Here is a 20,787-nt window from a genome sequence, read left to right as displayed (position 1 = left end):
AGTGTAGGCATGTTATTAGTCTGATGTGTATGAGGGCTCAGGATCCCAGTGTAGGCACGTTATTAGTCTGATGTGTATGGGGGGCTCAGGATCCCAGTGCAGGCTTGTTAGTCTGATGTGTATGGGGGGCTCAGGATCCCAGTGTAGGCACGTTAGTCTGATGTGTATGAGGGGGCTCAGGATCCCAGTGCAGGCACGTTATTAGTCTGATGTGTATGGGGGGCTCAGGATCCCAGTGTAGGCATGTTATTAGTCTGATGTGTATGGGGGGCTCAGGATCCCAGTGCAGGCTTGTTAGTCTGATGTGTATGGGGGGCTCAGGATCCCAGTGTAAGCACATTAGTCTGATGTGTATGGGGGGCTCTGGATCCCAGTGCAGGATTGTTAGTCTGATGTGTATGGGGGGCTCAGGATCCCAGTGCAGGATTGTTAGTCTGATGTGTATGGGGGGCTCAGGATCCCAGTGTAGGCACATTAGTCTGATGTGTATGAGGGGCTCAGGATCCCAGTGCAGGATTGTTAGTCTGATGTGTATGGCGGGCTCAGGATCCCAGTGTAGGCCTGTTAGTCTGATGTGTATGGGGGCTCAGGATCCCAGTGTAGGCACGTTAGTCTGATGTGTATGAGGGGGCTCAGGATCCCAGTGCAGGCTTGTTAGTCTGATGTGTATGGGGGACTCAGGATCCCAGTGCAGGCTTGTTAGTCTGATGTGTATGAGGGGGCTCAGGATCCCAGTGCAGGCTTGTTAGTCTGATGTGTATGGGGGACTCAGGATCCCAGTGTAGGCACGTTAGTCTGATGTGTATGAGGGGGCTCAGGATCCCAGTGCAGGCTTGTTAGTCTGATGTGTATGGGGGACTCAGGATCCCAGTGTAGGCACGTTAGTCTGATGTGTATGAGGGGGCTCAGGATCCCAGTGCAGGCTTGTTAGTCTGATGTGTATGGGGGGTTCAGGATCCCAGTGTAGGCACGTTAGTCTGATGTGTATGGGGGCTCAGGATCCCAGTGTAGGCACGTTAGTCTGATGTGTATGGGGGCTCAGGATCCCAGTGTAGGCACGTTAGTCTGATGTGTATGGGGGGCTCAGGATCCCAGTGCAGGCTTGTTAGTCTGATGTGTATGGGGGACTCAGGATCCCAGTGCAGGCTTGTTAGTCTGATGTGTATGAGGGGGCTCAGGATCCCAGTGCAGGCTTGTTAGTCTGATGTGTATGGGGGACTCAGGATCCCAGTGTAGGCACGTTAGTCTGATGTGTATGAGGGGGCTAAGGATCCCAGTGTAGGCCTGTTAGTCTGATGTGTATGGGGGGGCTCAGGATCCCAGTGCAGGCACAATGCTGAGGTGGCCGCAGTGGTTTGGGGAATCATGGCTGGGGATGCAGATACAGCTGTCATGCCAGTTCTCAGAGAGATAAAACAGCAGGGCTCACCGCCCCCGACCAGCCTGTGACCTTGTTCGCTGTAGGGGTTGAGCCCCAGAGATAGAGAAGGTGACGGAGTGGAGTCACAGCTCCTGTTCTCCAATTAGCTATGGAGCTGGTGAGAGGGTTTTGATCTGAGTAGGTGGCGGGAGGCCAAGTCCTGATTTATTATGAGCATTGGGATAAAGGGTGGGAGGAATGACAGACACTTGTAGGAGACGCCTGAGTCAAGGACCTAATATTATCTGTACATGGAAGAGGATAGGGAATTTGCAAGAGACGTAATTAGGAATTTGATCATTATTTCCCAGGCCCAGAAACTTGCTTTGCAAATGTGCATTCACCTGCTGCATTGTCTATGGCCCATCTGCTCCACCACCGTCTAGCCAGGAGAAGGCTGCGCCACCAGACAAGGCGGCTCTGCCAAAGATACGCTGGGCCGTTCATTATCACCAGTATAATGGCTACGGCTTAGGGGAAGACTTATACCCTCCATGCACAGGGAAAAAAACAATAGCCTTTCATTAACACACAGGGTATGCAGCTGTTGCAAAACTACAACTCCCAGCATAGCAGGTAAGAAGTTTTGGTTTTACAAATGCTGGCGAGTCTCCACTTGGGGAACCGTCTCCTAAAATAGTCTTTGAAAATGAAGAAATATTCTCACCATTCACATGATTTTCTAGCAGTCAGTGAATGGAAACAGATTCAGGGGATTAAAACTCAACAGCTGATGAGCTTGTTATAATGTATCACTCTCTTACACACTGATACAAAACTACAGCTGTGTGAACTGGGAAAAAAAAAAATCAGAATGGGCTTCCAGGCTTGAAAGTGTGAATGGAAACCTTTTTTATTATGACAGCAGACAGGGTTTTTGGAAATGGTGATGAATTAAAACGAAAAAGTAGAAAACTTCTGTAAATAACTTAGGGATAAAACACACATTCTGTTTCATCATATATTCAGTGTAGCTGTGTAAAACAATTCTTACTGAAACAAGACCCCGGATGTTGAACTGTAAGTTTCTCAGCTTCTCGATGACGACTTCTCCCACGTTCGGAGAGAACGAGGATGACAAACTCCATTCCACTATAAAACAACAAAAAATAAATATATACACAGTATCTACAAACCACCGGCACTAACTACCACCATCCTACACCAACTGGTATTGACCAGTAAAACACTCTAGACCACCAGGGATATAAACGGGATATTCCCATCTTCACAGAGAAGTGTAAAAACAAACACTTTTACAGTTTACCGTTTGTTAACCCCTTAGTGACAGAGCCAATTTGGTACTTAATGACCGAGCCAATTTTTACAATTCTGACCAGTGTCACTTTATGAGGTTATAACTCTGGAACGCTTTATCGGATCCCGCTGATTCTGAGATTGTTTTTTCATGACATGTTGTACTTCAAGTTAGTGGTAACATTTCTTCGATATTACTTGCGATTATTTATGAAAAAAATGGAAATATGGCGAAAATTTTTAAAATTTTGCAATTTTCAAACTTTGTATTTTTATGCCCTTAAATCAGAGAGATATGTCACAAAAAATAGTTAATAAATAACATTTCTCACATGTCTACTTTACATCAGCACAATTTTGGAAACAATTTTTTTTTTTGTTAGGGAGTGATAAGGGTTAAAAGTTGACCAGCAATTTCTCATTTTTACAACACCATGTTTTTTTTAGGGACCACATCACCTTTGAAGTGATTTTGAGGGGTCTATATGATAGAAAATAACCAAGTGTGACACCATTCTAAAAACTGCACCCCTCAAGCTGCTCAAAACCACATTCAAGAAGTTTATTAACCCTTTACGTACTTCACAGGAACTAAAACAATGTGGAAGAAAAAAATGAACATTTTACTTTTTTTTGCAAACATTTTACTTCAGAACCATTTTTTTTAATTTTCACAAGTGTAAAAACAGAAATTTAACCACAAATTTTGTTGTGCAATTTTTCCTGAGTACACCGATACCCCATATGTGGAGGTAAACCACTGTTTGGGCGCACCGCAGAGCTTGGAAGTGAAGGAGCACCGTTTGACTGTTTCAATGCAGAATTGGCTGGAATTGAGATCGGACGCCATGTCGCGTTTGGAGAGTCCCTGATGTGCCTAAACAGTGGAAACCGCCCACAAGTGACACCATTTTGGAAACTAGACCCCCCAAGGAACTTATCTAGATGTGTGGTGAGCACTTTGAACCCCCAAGTGCTTCACAGAAGTTTATAACGTAGAGCCGTGAAAATAAAAAATCGCATTTGTTTTCACAAAAATGATTTTTTCGCCCACAAATTCTTATTTTCACAAGGGTAACAGGAGAAATTAGACCACAAAAGTTGTTGTGCAATTTCTCCTGAGTACGTCGATACCCCATATGTGGAGGTAAACCACTGTTTGGGCGCACCGCAGAGCTTGGAATTGAAGGAGCACCGTTTGACTTTTTCAATGCAGAATTGGCTGGAATTGAGATCGGATGCCATGTCGCGTTTGGAGAGTCCCTGATGTGCCTAAACAGTGGAAACCCCCCACAAGTGATACCATTTTGGAAACTAGACCCCTTAAGGAACTTATCTAGATGTGTGGTGAGCACTTTGAACCCCCAAGTGCTTCACAGAAGTTTATAACGTAGAGCCGTGAAAATAAAAAATCTCATTTTTTCTACAAAAATGATCTTTTTGCCCCCAAATTTTTATTTTCACAAGGGTAACAGGAGAAATTAGGAGAAATTACACAACAACTTTTGTGGTCTGAGTACGTTGATACCCCATATATTGGGGGTAAACCACTGTTTGGGCGCACCGCAGAGCTTGGAAGAGAAGGAGTGTCGTTTTACTTTTTCAATGTAGAATTGGCTGGAATTGAGATCGGACGCCATGTCACGTTTGGAGAGCCGCTGATGTGCCTAAACAGTAGAGACCCCCCACATATGACACCATTTTGGAAACTAGACTCCTTAAGGAACTTATCTAGATGTGTGGTGAGCACTTTAAACCCCCAGGTGCTTCACAGAAGTTTATAACGTAGAGCCGTGAAAATAAAAAAATCGCATTTTTTCTACAAAAATGATCTTTTTGCCTCCAAATTTTTATTTTACCAAGGGTAACAGGAGAAAATGGACCCCAGAAGCTGTTGTACAATTTGTCTTGAGTACGCCGACACCCTATATGTGGGGGTAAACCACTGTTTGGGCGCATGGCTGAGCTCGGAAGCAAAGGAGCGCCATTTGACTTTTCAATGCAAAATTGACTGGAATTGAGATCGGACGCCATGTCGCGTTTGGAGAGCCCCTGATGTGCCTAAACAGCAGAAACCCCCCAAAAGTGACCCCATTTTGGAAACTAGACCCCCCATGGAACTTATCTAGATGTGTAGTGAGAACTTTGAATGCCCAAGTGCATCACAGAAGTTTATAATGCAGAGTCGTGAAAATAAAAAATATATATTTTTTAACAATAAAGATTTTTTAGCCCCCAAGTTTTTATTTTCACAAGGGTAACAAGAGAAATTGGACCCCAAAAGTTGTTGTCCAATTTGTCCTGAGTATGCTGGTACCCCATATGTGGGGGTAAACCACTGTTTGGGCGCACGGCAGAGCTCGGAAGGGAAGGAGTGCCATTTTGGAATGCAGACTTTGATAGAATTGTCTGCGGGCATTATGTTGCGTTTGCAGACCCCTAATGTACCTAAACAGTAGAAACCCCCAACAAGTGACCCCATTTTGGAAAATAGACCCCCCAAGGAACTTATCTAGATATGTGGTGAGAACTTTGAATGCCCAAGTGCTTCACAGAAGTTTATAATGCAGAGTAGTGAAAATAAAAAATATTTTTTTTCCCACAAAAAAGATTTTTTTAGCCCCCAAATTTTTATTTTCACAAGGGTAACAAGAGAAATTGGACCCCAAAAGTTGTTGTCCAATTTGTCCTGAGTATGCTGGTACCCCATATGTGGGGGTAAACCACTGTTTGGGCGCACGGCAGAGCTCGGAAGGGAAGGAGCGCCATTTTGGAATGCAGACTTTGATAGAATTGTCTGCGGGCGTTATGTTGCGTTTGCAGACCCCTAATGTACCTAAACAGTAGAAACCCTCAACAAGTGACCCCATTTTGGAAAATAGACCCCCCAAGGAACTTATCTAGATATGTGGTGAGAACTTTGAATGCCCAAGTGCTTCACAGAAGTTTATAATGCAGAGTAGTGAAAATAAAAAATATTTTTTTTCCCACAAAAAAGATTTTTTTAGCCCCCAAATTTTTATTTTCACAAGGGTAACAAGAGAAATTGGACCCCAAAATTTGTTGTCCAATTTGTCCTGAGTATGCTGGTACCCCATATGTGGGGGTAAACCACTGTTTGGGCGCACGGCAGAGCTCGGAAGGGAAGGAGCGCCATTTTGGAATGCAGACTTTGATAGAATTGTCTGCGGGCGTTATGTTGCGTTTGCAGACCCCTAATGTACCTAAACAGTAGAAACCCCCAACAAGTGACCCCATTTTGGAAAATAGACCCCCCAAGGAACTTATCTAGATATGTGGTGAGAACTTTGAATGCCCAAGTGCTTCACAGAAGTTTATAATGCAGAGTAGTGAAAATAAAAAATATTTTTTTTCCCACAAAAAAGATTTTTTTAGCCCCCAAATTTTTATTTTCACAAGGGTAACAAGAGAAATTGGACCCCAAAATTTGTTGTCCAATTTGTCCTGAGTATGCTGGTACCCCATATGTGGGGGTAAACCACTGTTTGGGCGCACGGCAGAGCTCGGAAGGGAAGGAGCGCCATTTTGGAATGCAGACTTTGATAGAATTGTCTGCGGGCGTTATGTTGCGTTTGCAGACCCCTAATGTACCTAAACAGTAGAAACCCCCACAAGTGACCAAATTTTGGAAACTAGACCCCCTAAGGAACTTATCTAGATATGTGGTGAGAACTTTGAAAGCTCAAGTGCTTCACAGAAATTTATAATGCAGAGTAGTGAAAATAAAAAAATATATTTTTTTCCAACAAAAAAGATTTTTAGCCCCCAAGTTTTTATTTTCACAAGGGTAACAGGAGAAATTGGACCCCAAAAGTTGTTGTCCAATTTATCCCGAGTACGCTGATGCCCCATATGTGGGGGTAAACCACTGTTTGGGCGCACGGCAGAGCTCAGAAGGGAGGGAGTACCATTTGACTTTTTTAGCGCAAAATTGGCTGTCGTGTTTGGAGACCCCCTGATGTACCTAAACAGTGGAAACCCCCCAATTCTAACTCCAACCCTAACCCCAACACAGCCCTAACCCTAATCTCAACCCGATCCATAATCCTAATCACAACCCTAACGATAATCACAACCCTAACCCCAAAACAGCCCTAATCTCAACCCTAACCATAACCCTAATCAAAACCCTAAATCCAACACACCCCTAACCCTAATCCCAACCCTAACCCTAATCCCAACCCTAATCCCAAACATAACACTAATCCCAACCCTAATCCAAACGCTAACCCTAATCCCAACTCTAACCCTAACTTTAGCCCCAACCCTAACTTTAGCCCCAACCCTAACCATAACTTTAGCCCCCGTCGTCACAAAAAAGTTCAATGTAACCTTTTTTTTGTACGTCGCGTCCGCCATTTCCGCGGATGCGTGGCCGTAACTCTGCCCCCTCCTCCCCAGGACATAGACTGGGCAGCGGATGCGTTGAAAAACTGCATCCGCTGCCCACGTTGTGCACAATTTTCACAACGTGCGTCGGTACATCGGGCCGACGCATTGCGACCGCCCCGTACCGACGCAAGTGTGAAAGAAGCCTAAGGCTACTTTCACACTAGCGTCGTACTCGGCCCATCGCAGTGTGTCGGGCCGACGTACCGACGCTAGCGTTGTAAGCGCCGCACAACGGGTGCAGCGGATGCTGTTTTTTCAACACATCCGCTGCCCCATTGTGAGGTGCGGGGAGGCGGGGGCGGAGTTCCGGCCACGCATGCGCGGTCGGAAATGGCGGACACGTCGCACAAAAAAGTTACATGTAGTTTTTTTTGTGTCGACGGTCCGCCGAAGCACGACGCATCCGTCGCACGACGGATGCGACATGTGGCAATCCGTCGCAATGCGTCGCTAATGCAAGCCAATGGAGAAAAAACGCATCCTGCAAGCACTTTTGCAGGATGCGTTTTTTCTCCAACGACGCATTGCGACGGAAGCCAAAAAACGCTAGTGTGAAAGTAGCCTAACTCTAACCCTAGCCCTAACCCTAACCCTAAATTTAGCCCCAACCCTAACCCTAACTCTAACCCTAACTCTAACCCTAACCCTAACCCTAACTCTAACCCTAACCCTAACTCTAACCCTAACCCTAACCCTAATTTTAGCCCCAACTTGTCATCTCCTGCCGGCCGGCAGATGGCAGCAGATGGCGGGCGCACTGCGCATGCGCCCGCCATGATGAAAAAGCCGGCTGGCAGGAGAAGACAGAAGAGGACCCAGGGACCCCGGGTGAGTATGATAGGGTCCCCGAATCCCCCTATTTCTCTGTCCTCTGATGTGCGATCACATCAGAGGACAGAGAAATAACTGATCGCTTTTTTTTTTTTTTTTGCGGTCGCCGGTAAACTGTTAATTACCGGCGATCGCAAAGCAGGGGTCGGTGCAAACCGACCCCGATCATGTTCTTTGGGGTCTCGGCTACCCCCGGCAGCCGAGACCCCAAAGAACATCCGGGTGCCGGGCGGCGGGCGCACTGCGCGTGCGCCCGCCATTTTTTCCCGGAAAAAAGATGGCGGCGCCCATGGGGAGACACGAGGAGCACCGGGGGAGGTAGGTAAGTATTGGGGGGCTATTGGGGGCCATCGGGGACCACATTTCTCTGTCCTCCGATGTGCGATCACATCGGAGGACAGAGAAATTAAACGGCAAATCGCGTTTTTTTTTTTTTTGTTGCGACCGCCGGTAAACGGTTAATTACCGGCGATCGCAACTCGGGGGTCGGTAAAAACCCCCCGAATCATGTTCTCTGGGGTCTCGGCTACCCTCGGCAACCGAGACCCCAGAGAAAATCCGACTCTGGGGGGCGCTATTCACTTTTTCCACAGCGCCGTTAATTAACGGCGCTGTGGATTAAGTACCCTTAGCGGCCGCCGTTAAAAGGCGTATCGGCGGTCGTTAAGGGGTTAAAATTTGCAGACGCTCTTGAGATATTAATACTTTTCTTTTGTTTACAGCTTGTTGCCTAGGTGACCGACCACTGTTACTGTCTAGAAGCTTTAGTCGAACATGCAAAGTGCTTGTAAGCACTGCTTTGAAGCCGGCCAGGATCACTGGAGTGCGCTGTTATCTCCTAATCCTAAGTGCAGCGCTTACAAGCTAGACAGCAGCGGTGGTCGGTCTTGTAGGCAACGAGCTGTAAGTCCTGTCCAATAATACCCCTCTGTGAAGATGAGAATAACCCATTAATGACTGATTGCTAACCCGCCAGAAATGTGCTCACTAACCACTATATGAAATGTGTGTGATACAGTGCGTGTGTGTAAAGTTGTCAAAGTTATCTGTTATGATCTGGTGACCTTGGAGCCGCATGAAACTTTCTCTGGAGTCGGTGGAACCTGTACTGACCGCAAATCCTGAACTAACACCGCAACTAGAAGTAGCAGTGGGGTGTGCCTAACAAACCCTAGACACCTCGACACAGCCGGAGGACTAAATACCCCTATAGATGGAAATAGGAATGCTACCTTGCCTCAGAGCAGACCCCCAAAGAATAGGCAGCCCCCCACGAATAATGACTGTGAGTAGGAGAAGAATAGACACACGCAGGTAGAAAACAGGATTTAGCAAAAGAGGCCACTCTAGCTAAATAGGAAAGGATAGGACAGATTACTAGGCGGTCAGTATTAAAACCCTTCCAAAAATATCCACAGCAGATAATACAAAAACTTCCACAATCTAACTAAAGACGTGGAATGTATATCTGCCACTCCAGAGAATCCAACAAGACTGAGAAAATACTGACACAATCTAAGCTGGACAAGAAAACACAAAGAATAGCACTGAATTGTGAAGCACACAGCATGTGTGCCACAGAAAAAAAAACCAGACACTTATCTTTGCTGATTTGGCAGAAAGGCAGGAGGAACCAGGCAGAGGTCCAACACCTCCCAACAACAATTGACAACTGGCAAGGACTAATGAATCCTGCACACCTAAATACCCCAGTCAGAACTGCAATCAGCAGACACACCTGACCAGGACTGCAACCCAGGGACAGCTGCATTACCACCTACTACCACCAGAGGGAACCCAAAAGCAGAATTCACAACAGTACCCTCCCCTTGAGGAGGGGTCACCGAACCCTCACCAGCACCCCCAGGCCGATCAGGACGAGCCAGATGAAAGGCACGGACCAAATCAGCAGCATGGACATCAGAAGCAAAAACCCAAGAATTATCCTCCTGGCCATAACCCTTCCATTTGACAAGGTACTGAAGCCTCCGCCTCGAAAAACGAGAATCCAAAATCTTCTCAACCACATACTCCAACTCCCCATCAACCAAAACAGGGGCTGGAGGATCAACAGAGGGAACAACGGGCACCACATATTTCCGCAATAAAGATCTATGGAAGACATTATGGATAGCAAAAGAGGCCGGAAGCGCCAATCGAAAAGACACCGGATTAATAATATCAGAAATCCTATAAGGACCAATAAACCGAGGCTTAAACTTAGGGGAAGAGACCTTCATAGGAACATGACGGGAAGACAACCAAACCAAATCCCCAACCCGAAGCCGGGAACCAACACACCGACGACGGTTAGCAAAACGTTGAGCCTCCTCCTGAGACAACACCAAATTGTCCACCACATGAGCCCAAATCTGCTGCAACCTGTCAACCACAGAATCCACACCAGGACAGTCAGAAGGCTCAACCTGCCCAGAAGAAAAACGAGGATGAAAACCAAAATTACAAAAAAAAAGGCGAAACCAAAGTAGCCGAACTAGCCCGATTATTAAGGGCAAACTCGGCCAATGGCAAAAAGGCCTCCCAATCATCCTGATCGGCAGACACAAAGCATCTCAAATAAGTCTACAAAGTCTGATTAGTTCGCTCGGTCTGGCCATTTGTCTGAGGATGAAATGCAGAAGAAAAAGACAAATCAATGCCCAGCCTAGCACAAAAGGCCCGCCAAAACCTAGAAACAAACTGGGAACCTCTGTCGGACACAATATTCTCCGGAATACCATGCAAACGAACCACATGCTGAAAAAACAACGGAACCAAATCAGAAGAGGAAGGCAATTTAGGCAAAGGCACCAAATGAACCATCTTAGAAAACCGGTCACAAACAACCCAGATAACCGACATCCTCTGGGAAACCGGAAGATCAGAAATAAAATCCATAGAAATATGCGTCCAGGGCCTCTCAGGGACCGGCAAAGGCAAAAGTAACCCACTAGCACGGGAACAACAAGGCTTGGCCCGCGCACAAGTCCCACAGGACTGCACAAAAGAACGCACATCACGTGACAACGAAGGCCACCAAAAGGACCTACCAACCAAATCTCTGGTACCAAAAATACCAGGATGACCAGCTAACACAGAACAGTGAACCTCAGAAATCACTCTACTAGTCCATCTGTCAGGAACAAACAATTTCCCCACAGGACAGCGGTCAGGTCTATCAGCCTGAAATTCCTGAAGAACCCGCCGTAAATCAGGGGAAATGGCAGAAAGGACCACCCCTTCTTTCAGAATGCCGACCGGTTCAAGGACCTCAGGAGAATCAGGCAAAAAACTCCTAGAAAGGGCATCAGCCTTAATATTCTTAGAACCCGGAAGATACGAAACCACGAAATCAAAACGGGAAAAGAACAAGGACCATCGAGCCTGTCTAGGACTCAGCCGTTTGGCAGACTCGAGGTAAATCAAATTCTTATGATCGGTCAGGACCACAATACGGTGCTTAGCTCCCTCAAGCCAATGTCGCCACTCCTCAAACGCCCACTTCATAGCCAACAACTCCCGATTGCCGACATCATAATTGCGTTCAGCAGGCGAAAACTTGCGGGAGAAGAAGGCACACGGTTTCATCAAAGAACCAACAGAATCCCTCTGAGACAAAACGGCCCCTGCCCCAATCTCAGAAGCATCAACCTCAACCTGAAACGGAAGAGAAACATCTGGTTGGCGCAACACCGGCGCAGAAGTAAATCGGCGTTTAAGCTCCTGAAAGGCAGAGACAGCCACAGGGGACCAATTTGCCACATCAGCACCTTTCTTTGTCAAATCGGTCAGGGGTTTAACCACGCTGGAGAAGATAGCAATGAAACGGCGATAAAAATTTGCAAAACGCAAAAATTTCTGAAGGCTCTTCACAGATGTGGGTTGAATCCAATCATGAATGGCCTGAACCTTAACCGGATCCATCTCCATAGATGAGGGAGAAAAAATAAAGCCCAAAAAAGAAACCTTCTGCACCCCAAAGAGACACTTAGGGTATGTTTCCACGGTCAGGAAACGCTGCTTGTTTGACGCTGCGCAGAGCTGCAGCGTCAAACAAGCAGCATCCAGATGTTCCAGCATAGTGGAGGGGATTTTATGAAATCCCGTCTCCACTATGCGTGGAAACCCGCACACGGCGGCCCTGCGACTCCGGACATGCTGCGCGTCTTTTCAGATCGCAGCATGTCCGTACACCTTGCGGGGACGCAGCGTCCCCGCAAGGCATATCACAGGGCGCTATGGGACAGAGCGATCATCCCGGATGTGAAGAGTTAACACATCCGGCATGATCGCGTCCCAGAAAGGGGGCGGGGCTTAGCGCCGAGCGGCTTCGCCGCTGCGGCGATACCGCCGGCCATCCTGAACGTGGAGACATAGCCTTAGACCCCTTCACAAACAAAGCATTGTCACGAGGGATCTGAAATACCATCCAGACCTGTTCCACATGAGACTTCCAATCATCGGAAAAAATCAAAATATCGTCCAAATATACAATCAAGAATTTATCAATATAAGTCCGGAAGATATCATGCATGAAGGATTGAAAAACAGATGGAGCGTTAGTGAGCCCGAATGGCATCACAAGGTATTCAAAATGGCCTTCGGGCATATTAAATGCAGTTTTCCATTCATCACCCTGCTTAACCCCTTCACCCCCAAGGGTGGTTTGCACGTTAATGACCGGGCCAATTTTTACAATTCTGACCACTGTCCCTTTATGAGGCTATAACTCTGGAACGCTTTGACGGATCTTGGCGATTCTGACACTGTTTTCTCGTGACATATTGTACTTCATGTTAGTGGTAAAATTTATTCGATATAACTTGCGTTTATTTGTGAAAAAAATGGAAATTTGGCGAAAATTTTGAAAATTTTGCAATTTTCCAACTTTGAATTTTTATGCCCTTAAATCACAGACATATGTCACGCAAAATACTTAATAAGTAACATTTCCCACATGTCTACTTTACATCAGTACAATTTTGGAACCAAAATTTTTTTTTGTGACGGAGTTATAAGGGTTAAAAGTTGACCAGCAATTTCTCATTTTTACAACACCATTTTTTTTTAGGGACCACATCTCATTTGAAGTCATTTTGAGGGGTCTATATGATAGAAAATACTCAAGTGTGACACCATTCTAAAAACTGCACCCCTCAAGGTGCTCAAAACCACATTCAAGAAGTTTATTAACCCTTCAGGTGTTTCACAGGAATTTTTGGAATGTTTAAATAAAAATGAACATTTAACTTTTTTTCACACAAAATTTATTTCAGCTCCAATTTGTTTTATTTTACCAAGGGTAACAGGAGAAAATGGACCCCGAAAGTTGTTGTACAATTTGTCTTGAGTACGCTGATACCCCATATGTGGGGGTAAACCACTGTTTGGGCGTATGGCAGAGCTCGGAAGGAAAGGAGCGACATTTGACTTTTCAATGCAAAATTGACTGGAATTGAGATGGGACGCCATGTTGCGTTTGGAGAGCCCCTGATGTGCCTAAACACTGAAACCCCCTACAAGTGACACCATTTTGGAAAGTAGACCCCCTAAGGAACTTATCTTGATGTGTGGTGAGCACTTTGACCCACCAAGTGCTTCACAGAAGTTTATAATGCAGAGCCGTAAAAATAAAAAATCATATTTTTTCACAAAAATGATCTTTTCGCCCCCAATTTTTTATTTTCCCAAGGGTAAGAGAAGAAATTGGACCCCAAAAAATGTTGTGCAATTTGTCCTGAGTACGCTGATACCCCATATGTGGGTGTAAACCATTGTTTGGGCGCATGGCAGAGCTTGGAAGGGAAGGAGCGCCATTTGACTTTTCAATGCAAAATTGACTGGAATTGAGATGGGACGCCATGTTGCGTTTGGAGAGCCCCTCATGTGCCTAAACAATGAAACTCCCTACAAGTGACACCATTTTGGAAAGTAGACCCCCTAAGGAACTTATCTAGATGTGTGGTGAGCACTTTGACCCACCAAGTGCTTCACAGAAGTTTATAATGCAGAGCCGTAAAAATAAAAAATCATATTTTTTCACAAAAATGATCTTTTTGCCCCCAATTTTTTATTTTCTCAAGGGTAAGAGAAGAAATTGGACCCCAAAAAATGTTGTGCAATTTGTCCTGAGTACGATGATACCCCATATGTGGGTGTAAACCATTGTTTGGGTGCATGGCAGAGCTTGGAAGGGAAGGAGCGCCATTTGACTTTTCAATGCAAAATTGACTGGAATTGAGATGGGACGCCATGTTGCGTTTGGAGAGCCCCTGATATGCCTAAACATTGAAACTCCCTACAAGTGACACCATTTTGGAAAGTAGACCCCCTAAGGAACTTATCTAGATGTGTTTTGAGAGCTTTGAACCCCCAAGTGTTTCACTACAGATTATAACGCAGAGCCGTGAAAATAATTTTTATTTTTTTTCTCAAAAATGATTTTTTTAGCCCCCAGCTTTGTATTTTTACAAGGGTAACAGAATAAATTGGACCCCAAAATTTGTTTTCCAATTTGTCCTGAGTACGCTGATACCCCATATGTGGGGGGGAACCACTGTTTGGGCGCATGACAGAGCTCGGAAGGGAAGGAGCGCCATTTGGAATGCAGACTTAAATGGATTGGTCAGCAGCCGTCACGTTGCATTTGCAGAGCCCCTGATGTACCCAAACAGTACAAACCCCCCACAAGTGACCCCATATTGGAAACTAGACCTCCCAAGGAACTTATCTAGATGTGTTTTGAGAACTTTGAACCCCCAAGTGTTTCACTAAAGTTTATAGCGCAAAGCCGTGAAAATAAAAATTCTTTTTTTTTTCACAAAAATGATTTTTTAGCCCCCAGTTTTGTATTTTCACAAGGGTAACAGGATAAATTAGACCCCAAAAGTTGTTGTCCAATTTGTCCTGAGTACGCTGATACCCCATATGTGGGGGGGAACCACTGTTTGGGTGCATGACAGAGCTCGGAAGGGAAGGAGCGCCATTTGGAATGCAGCCTTAAATGGATTGGTCTGCAGGCATCACGTTGCATTTGCAGAGCCCCTGATGTACCCAAACAGTACAAACCCCCCACAAGTGACCACATATTGGAAACTAGACCTCCCAAGGAACTTATCTAGATGTGTTGTGAGAACTTTGAACCCCCAAGTGTTTCACTACAGTTTATAACGCAGAGCCGTGAAAATAAAACATCTTTTTTTTCCCACAAAAATGATTTTTAGCCCCCCAAATTTAAATTTTCCTAAGGATAACAAGAGAACTTGGACCCCAGAAGTTGTTGTCCAATTTGTCCCGAGTACGCTGATAACACATATGTTGGGGTAAACCCCTTTTTGGGCGCACGGGAGAGCTCGGAAGGGAAGGAGCACTGTTTTACTTTTTCAACGCAGAATTGGCTGGAATTGAGATTGGACGCCATGTCGCGCTTGGAGAGCCCCTGATGTGCCTGGACAGTGGAAACTCCCCAATTCTACCTGAAACCCTAATCCAAACACACCCCTAACCCTAATCCCAACGGTAACCCTAACCACACCCCTAGCCCTGACACACCCATAATTCTAATCCCAACCCTAATCCAAACGTAAATGTAATCCAAACCCTAACCCTAACTTTAGCCCCAACCCTAACTTTAGCCCCAACCCTAACTTTACCTCCAACCCTAGCCCTAACCCTACCCCTAACCGTGACTGAAATACGTGGCACTGAAATACGTGGCACTGAAATACGTGGCACTGAAATACGTGGCACTGAAATACGTGATACGTTGCACTTAAATACGTGGCACTGAAATACGTGATACGTGGCACTGAAATACGTGGTACTGAAATACGTGGCACTTAAATACGTGGCACTTAAATACGTGGCACTGAAATATGTGACACGTGGCACTGAAATACGTGATACGTGGCACTGAAATACGTGGCACTGAAATACGTGGCACTGAAATACGTGGCACTGAAATATGTGATACGTGGCACTTAAATACGTGGCACTGAAACATGTGGCACTGAAATACGTGATACGTGGCACTGAAATACGTGGCACTGAAATACGTGGCACTTAAATACGTGGCAGTTAAATACGTGGCACTGAAATATGTGACACGTGGCACTGAAATACGTGATACGTGGCACTGAAATACGTGGCACTGAAATACGTGGCACTGAAATACGTGACACTGAAATACGTGGCACTTAAATACGTGGCACTTAAATACGTGGCACTGAAATATGTGATACGTGGCACTTAAATACGTGGCACTGAAACACGTGGCACTGAAATACGTGATACGTGGCACTGAAATACGTGGCACTGAAATACGTGGCACTGAAATACGTGGCACTGAAATACGTGATACGTGGCACTGAAATACATGGCACTGAAATATGTGGCACTGAAATACGTGGCACTGAAATACGTGGCACTATGACTGTCAGAAAATGTTCATTAAACGGTTAGGGGTGAGGTTAGGGGTAGAGTTAGGGTTAGGGTTTGGATCCCTTTATCACCTTGATGGTGGTGGGTGGCTTTTCAGTGTGTTTTCTGTTTTTTTTTCGATAAAAATGCATGCGTTTTTAACGCAAACAAACGCATGTGCTTAAAAACGCAAGAAAATACTGCAGGTTGTATTTCTGAAAATGAACGCATGCAGAAAAAAACCGCATGCGTTTGAAAACGCGACCAAACGCGTACAAAAAAAACGCATGCGTTTTCAATGTTAAATATAGGGAAAAAACGCATGCTTTTTTTGTGCAAAAAACGCTGCAGACAAAAACGCAAGTGTGAAACCAGCGACGCTTTTTATAGCAAAAAAGTTTTTGCGTCTCCACATTTTGAGACCTATAATTTTTCCACATTTTGCTCCACAGAGTCATGTGAGGTCTTGTTTTTTGCGGGACGAGTTGACGTTTTTATTGGTAACATTTTCGGACACGTGACCATTTTTGATCGCTTTTTATTCCGATTTTTGTGAGGCAGAATGACCAAAAACCTGCTATTCATGAATTTCTTTTGGGAGAGGCGTTTATACCGTTCCGCGTTTGGTAAAATTGATAAAGCAGTTTTATTCGTCGGGTCAGTACGATTACAGCGATATCTCATTTATATCATTTTTTTATGTTTTGGCGCTTTTATACGATAAAAACTATTTTATAGAAAAAATAATTATTTTGGTATCGCTTTATTCTCAGGACTATAACTTTTTTATTTTTTTGCTGATGATGCTATATGGCGGCTTGTTTTTTGCGGGACAAGATGACGTTTTCAGCGGTACCATGGATATTTATATCAGTCTTTTTGATCGCGTGTTATTCCACTTTTTGTTCGGCGGTATGGTAATAAAGCGTTGTTTTTTGCCTCGTTTTTTTTTTTTTTTTCTTACGGTGTTTACTGAAGGGGTTAACTAGTGGGGCAGTTTTATAGGTTGGGTCGTTACGGACGCGGCGATACTAAATATGTGTACTTTTATTGTTTTGTTTTTTTTATTTAGATAAAGAAATGTATTTATGGGAATAATATATTTTTTTTATTATTATTTATTTAGGAATTTTTTTAAAATTTTTTTTACACATGTGGAAAAAATTTTTTTTTACTTTGTCCCAGGGGGGGACATCACAGATCATTGATCTGGCAGTGTGCACAGCACTCTGCCAGATCGACGATCTGCTGTGCAGGGCTGCAGGCTTACCAAGTGTCTGCTCTGAGCAGACACTCGGTAAGCCACCTCCCTCCCTGCAGGACCCGGATGCCGCGGCCATCTTGGATCCGGGACCTGCAGGGAGGAAGAAGGTAGGAGACCCTCGCAGCAACGCGATCACATCGCGTTGCTCCGGGGGTCTCAGGGAAGCCCGCAGGGAGCCCCCTCCCTGCGCGATGCTTCCCTATACCGCCGGTACACTGCGATCATGTTTGATCGCGGTGTGCCGGGGGTTAATGTGCCGGGGGCGGTCCATGACCGCTCCTGGCACATAGTGCCGGATGTCAGCTGCGATATGCAGCTGACACCCGGCCGCGATCGGCCGCGCTCCCCCCGTGAGCGCCGCTGATCGGTGATGACGTACTATCCCGTCGGTGGTCATACGGGCCCACCCCACCTCGACGGGATAGTACGTCTGATGTCAGGAAGGGGTTAATACGAACAAGATTATATGCCCCCCCGAAGGTCAATCTTCGTAAACCAACTAGCCCCCTTAATCCTAGCAAACAAATCGGAAAGCAAAGGTAAAGGGTATTGAAACTTGACCGTGATCTTATTCAAGAGGCGATAATCAATACAAGGTCTCAAGGAGCCATCCTTCTTAGCAACAAAAAAAACCCTGCTCCCAACGGTGAAGAAGATGGCCGAATATGCCCTTTCTCCAAAGACTCCTTAACATAACTCCGCATGGCGGTATGTTCAGGCACAGACAGGTTGAAAAGTCGGCCCTTAGGAAACTTACAGCCTGGAATCAAGTCTATCGCACAATCAGAGTCCCTGTGCGGTGGAAGGGAACTGGACTTGGGCTCATCGAATACATCCTGAAAATCAGACAAAAACTCTGGAATTTCAGAAGAGGAAGAAGAGGAGATTGACATCAAAGGAACATCATTGTGAACCCCCTGACAACCCCAACTAGTCACAGACAGATTTCCAATCCAACACAGGATTATGTACCTGCAACCACGGGAAACCCAGCACGATAACATCATGCAAATTATGCAGCACCAGAAATCGACAATCTTCCTGATGGGCTGGCGCCATGTGCATGGTCACCTGTGTCCAAAACTGGGGCTTATTTTTAGCCAAAGGTGTAGCATCAATCCCCCTTAAAGGAATAGGGTTCTGCAAAGGCTGCAAGGGAAAACCACAACGCCTGGCAAACTCAAAATCCATTAAGTTCAAGGCGGCCCTGATAGGAAAAGAACTAGCGATCCTTTTTGTCCGCTTAGGGCAGACTGAAATGACATGAGAAGCGTCACCACAATAACACAACCCATTCTGACGTCTGAATCCTTGTCGTTCCGTTCTAGGCAAAATCCTATCACACTGCATTGACTCAGGACTTTGCTCTAAGGACGACGCCACAGCGCGCACAGTTTGACGCTCCCGCAAGCGCCGATCAATCTGAATGGCCAGAGACATAGAATCACTCAGACCGGAAGGCGTGGGAAACCCCACCATAACATCTTTAACGGATTCAGAAAGACCCTTTCTGAAAATTGCCGCCAAAGCATCATCATTCCATTTAGTCAACACAGACCATTTTCTAAATTTCTGACAATACAATTCTGCCGCCTCTTGACCCTGAGACAGGGCCAACAAGGTTTTCTCCGCTTGATCCACAGAATTCGGTTCATCATATAATAATCCTAAAGCCTGAAAAAAGGAATCTACATTAAGCAAGGCCGGATTCCCAGATTCCAGGGAAAATGCCCAATCCTGTGGATCGCCACGCAGCAGGGAGATGACAATTTTAACCTGCTGAATGGAATCACCGGAGGATCGCGGTCTCAGAGCAAAAATCAGTTTACAGTTGTTTTTAAAACCCAAAAATTTGGACCTATCACCAAAAAACAAATCAGGAGTAGGAATCTTCGGCTCTAAAGCAGGAGTCTGAACAATATAATCAGAAATACCCTGTACCCTAGCAGCAAGCTGGTCTACACGAGAAGCTAATTCCTGAACATCCATGCTGGCACAAGACTCCTCAGCCACCCATAGATAAAGAGGGAAGAAAAGACAAAACAGACTGCAGAAAAAAAAATGGCTCAACACCTTTCTTCCCTTCTTCTGAGATGCATTTAACTCATTATTGGCCAGTTGTACTGTTATGATCTGGTGACCTTGGAGCCGCATGAAACTTTCTCTGGAGTCGGTGGAACCTGTACTGACCGCAAATCCTGAACTAACACCGCAACTAGAAGTAGCCGTGGGGTGTGCCTAACAAACCCTAGACACCTCGACACAGCCGGAGGACTAAATACCCCTATAGATGGAAATAGGAATGCTACCTTGCCTCAGAGCAGACCCCCAAAGAATAGGCAGCCCCCCACGAATAATGACTGTGAGTAGGAGAAGAATAGACACACGCAGGTAGAAAACAGGATTTAGCAAAAGAGGCCACTCAAGCTAAATAGGAAAGGATAGGACAGATTACTAGGCGGTCAGTATTAAAACCCTTCCAAAAATATCCACAGCAGATAATACAAAAAGTTCCACAATCTAACTAAAGACATGGAATGTATATCTGCCACTCCAGAGAATCCAACAAGACTGAGAAAATACTGACACAATCTAAGCTGGACAAGAAAACACAAAGAATAGCACTGAATTGTGAAGCACACAGCATGTGTGCCACAGAAAAAAAAACCAGACACTTATCTTTGCTGATTTGGCAGAAAGGCAGGAGGAACCAGGCAGAGGTCCAACACCTCCCAACAACAATTGACAACTGGCAAGGACTAATGAATCCTGCACACCTAAATACCCCAGTCAGAACTGCAATCAGCAGACACACCTGACCAGGACTGCAACCCAGGGACAGCTGCATTACCACCTACTACCACCGGAGGGAACCCAAAAGCAGAATTCACAACAGTTATCATTGGCATCGATGCCTTGGCATTGCCCTGTAAGAAGCAGGTGCTCTCGGTAATGAAGCTTTAATATTATTTTCTAACGCTATTTTAGCGTGTAAATGAGGAGTGACTGCTCCGTTTTGCTCATTACCTTTGTATTTTGTAACAACGGCAGAGTTGACGCTCAGCGGCTCCTGGAATGTAACTCGCAGGGTGGTGCTGCTGGTGACGGCCAGGCGTACATTGGTCGGGGGTTCCGGCGCACCTACAAAACGGCACAGAAGATGCACATTATGCTTCCTTTGTAT

The 20,787-nt window shown here is 45.5% G+C and overlaps 1 protein-coding gene across 6 annotated transcripts in view; it reads right to left on the bottom strand.

Moving 5' to 3' along the window:
* The window catches only part of LOC143785632 (ankyrin repeat and fibronectin type-III domain-containing protein 1-like), a 269,138-nt gene that overhangs the window by 45,172 nt on the left and 203,179 nt on the right, over positions 1–20,787 (bottom strand). For all 6 annotated transcript variants that reach the window (XM_077274664.1, XM_077274662.1, XM_077274660.1 and 3 more), the window contains 2 exons: positions 20,631–20,744; positions 2,415–2,512 (listed from right to left, as the gene is read on the bottom strand). In XM_077274664.1, the coding sequence (XP_077130779.1) occupies positions 2,415–2,512; positions 20,631–20,744 (212 nt within the window). The remainder of the gene's footprint in view (positions 1–2,414; positions 2,513–20,630; positions 20,745–20,787) is intronic.

This window comes from Ranitomeya variabilis, chromosome 7 (genome assembly GCF_051348905.1).
Source record: "Ranitomeya variabilis isolate aRanVar5 chromosome 7, aRanVar5.hap1, whole genome shotgun sequence".
NCBI classification, from domain to species: domain Eukaryota; kingdom Metazoa; phylum Chordata; class Amphibia; order Anura; family Dendrobatidae; genus Ranitomeya; species Ranitomeya variabilis.
Note: the sequence above shows the minus strand (reverse complement) of the source record. Positions and strands in the feature narration are given on the sequence as shown.